Source organism: Micromys minutus (genome assembly GCF_963924665.1).
Source record: "Micromys minutus genome assembly, chromosome: 16".
In the NCBI taxonomy this organism is placed as follows: Eukaryota; Metazoa; Chordata; class Mammalia; order Rodentia; family Muridae; genus Micromys; species Micromys minutus.
Window position 1 is genome coordinate 52,637,619 of NC_137985.1, and position 2,576 is coordinate 52,640,194.

Consider the following 2,576-nt stretch of genomic DNA (forward strand, 5'->3'; position numbering starts at 1 on the left):
TGAGTAGAAGCAAATCCCAAACACTGAGGAGGCCAGCTCTTCACAACTGAAATTAATGAGAAAAAAAAAACTACAAACTCACAAAGCAATTTTTTATTTTAAAATTGTGAGGATTTTAGTGCATATGAAAATATTGTATGATAGGACACATAAGGGTGTTAGCACATGGAAATATAGTAGAAAATATTTTAGGCAACTTTTGAAATCACTATGCTTATTTTCCTGTGAACAAGCCCTTTGCTTAAATAAGTTTGGTCATGGGACATTTAGAATATTTAGGATTTTCATATTATTGTTTAACACCCTCCTAACGAGGCTTTGCATTTTTACCTGATCTACACATAGTACTTTTTTCAACATGGCAATCACGATGGCAGTCTTTTTTCTCAGCTCTGATGGTACGTGCTTAATATTAAAATAATCCGACAACTTGGACCTGGAGTTGTACAGCATATTGATAATCATCTCCATGTCGTCCTTGTCTCGGTCGCTGCCCCGCCCCTCCGGGAACAAGTCAGACTCGTACATCTGCTGCAATTTGTGCTCGGCGGCTGCGGCCAGGGCCAGGCTCCGTTTCAGATGCTCCCTGGCATCCTTGATGAACTCCTGGTACTCCGGGTTGCTATTGTCACCAAGAAGCCCCTGCTGAATCTGTGAATTAATGTTGTAAATTTTTCTCAAAATATTATTATATCTCGTACTCAGTGAGTGATGTCCAGAGAAGTCTTCAGCATCCGGGATTTCCGACTGGCCCGAGAGCTGGGGCACATCCTCAGAGTCTGTGGAGATATCCATGCTGCTGGTGGTCTTTGCTGTTATAGTAATACGAGTTGGCTGGGAGAGCATGAATGGCTTTTGCGAGGTCCCCGCATGCACCTTGTTTGGCGGTGTGCTAGTCTCTAGCTCTTCCTCGGACTCTGACATTTGCTGGGGTCCAGTCTCCGGCTCCGGCTCCGGCTCTGGCTCAGTTTCAGTCGTCAGCAGTCTGGACTCTGGTTCCCCTTCCGGTTCTTTTTCAATATAAGGTTCATCCGTGTGTAAAACAATAGAAATGTTGTTTGGCCGGACAGACCAGAATGCTGTGGTGGTTCTTCTCCTCCTCTCCATCCCCATGATGAAGCCGGTAGGAGGGAAAGTTGTCTTTTCCTCGATGGTTCTGACCATTACGTCGGTCTCAGGGGTGATCTCTTGTGAGGAGACAAACCCAGGCGTGAGTATCCCCTCAGATGGCAAGGACCTCGGCTCTGCGACATCCACAGTAGTTGAGGACCTCGGCTCTGCAACATCCACAGTAGTTGAGGACCTCGGCTCTGCAACATCCACAGTAGTTGAGGACCTCGGCTCTGCAACATCCACAGTAGTTGAGGACCTCGGCTCTGCGACATCCACAGTACTTGAGGACCTCGGCTCTGCGACATCCACAGTACTTGAGGACCTCGGCTCTGCGACATCCACAGTACTTGAGGACCACGCCTTTTCCCCAAAGTCCTGCTCCCTGGTGGGAACACTCATTACCAGGTTCTGTAAAATCTGTACATAATGATTCAGATTCTGCTCTTCATCGGGCAACACCGTGAAGGCTTGAGGAGAAAAAAGTCAAACGCACAGTAAGTAATGGTTATTACACATGACACATGACAGACTCTGCTAAGCTCAATGGCTTTCCAATGGCTTACTTATGGACAGAACCCAAGCTCAGTTTCCTGACACGAGGCCAGCGCTCTCTGAAAATGCAGAGCCAGAGTTGCACATGTGTTACTTTATCTACATCATCCTATGTTTGTTTTCCATATAATTTATGATTCAGTAGCCAACTTATTAAACCAAAATTATTTTTCCACTAACTTATTCATGTTAACACCCGGATCACTGCCCCCTCCTCCCCGTCTCCTTCACACATCCCCCCTTCTCCTCTGAGAGGATGAAGCCCCGCCCCACCCCACTCTCTGAGTCCCCCCACCTTGGCACAGCAAGCCTGTTCAGGACTAGGTGCATCCTCTCCCACTGAGGCCAGACAAGGTGGCCCAGTTAGGGAACCCACAGACTAGCGACCGCTTTAGAAACAGTCCCAGCTCCAGTTGTTCGGGACCCACATGAGGCTGAGATGCACCTCTTCTACATATGTGCTTTGGTTGGTGGTTCAATCTCTGAGAGCCCCAAGGGTCCAGGTTAGTTAACTTTGTAGATCTTCCTGTGGAGTCCCTGTCCCCTCTCCGGCTCTCAGTCCTTCCCCAAACTCTTCCATAAGACTCCCCGAACTCCTGCCCAATGTTTGGCTTTGGGTCTCTATTTCAGTGAACTGCTGTGTGGAGCCTCCCAGAGTTATGCTAGGTTCCTGTCTGCAAGCATAATATAATATCATTAATAGTGTCGAGGATCGGTGCTTGCCAATGGCATGGGTAAACCAAAGTTCTTGGTCATGTTATCTAACCCTGCAGGGCACTACCGTAGGCTGACACTGCCCACCGGAGCCAACTGTTAAATTTTTAGGAACCAGACATTTAGATAGATATAATTCAATGACCTAAACTTGCAATTGTGTTAAAACAAGGATTCCAAACTGCTCACTTCCTACT

General features: G+C 47.2%; 1 protein-coding gene across 1 annotated transcript in view; it reads right to left on the reverse strand.

The window, feature by feature from the left end:
- Positions 1-255: 255 nt before the first annotated feature.
- Positions 256-2,576, reverse strand: part of SPESP1 (sperm equatorial segment protein 1) — a gene marked incomplete at both ends in the record, with an annotated part of 12,873 nt that continues 10,552 nt past the window's right edge. The window contains 2 exons of the mRNA XM_080930774.1: positions 256-1,270; positions 1,469-1,580. Coding sequence (XP_080786900.1) covers positions 256-1,270; positions 1,469-1,580 — 1,127 coding nt within the window. The remainder of the gene's footprint in view (positions 1,271-1,468; positions 1,581-2,576) is intronic.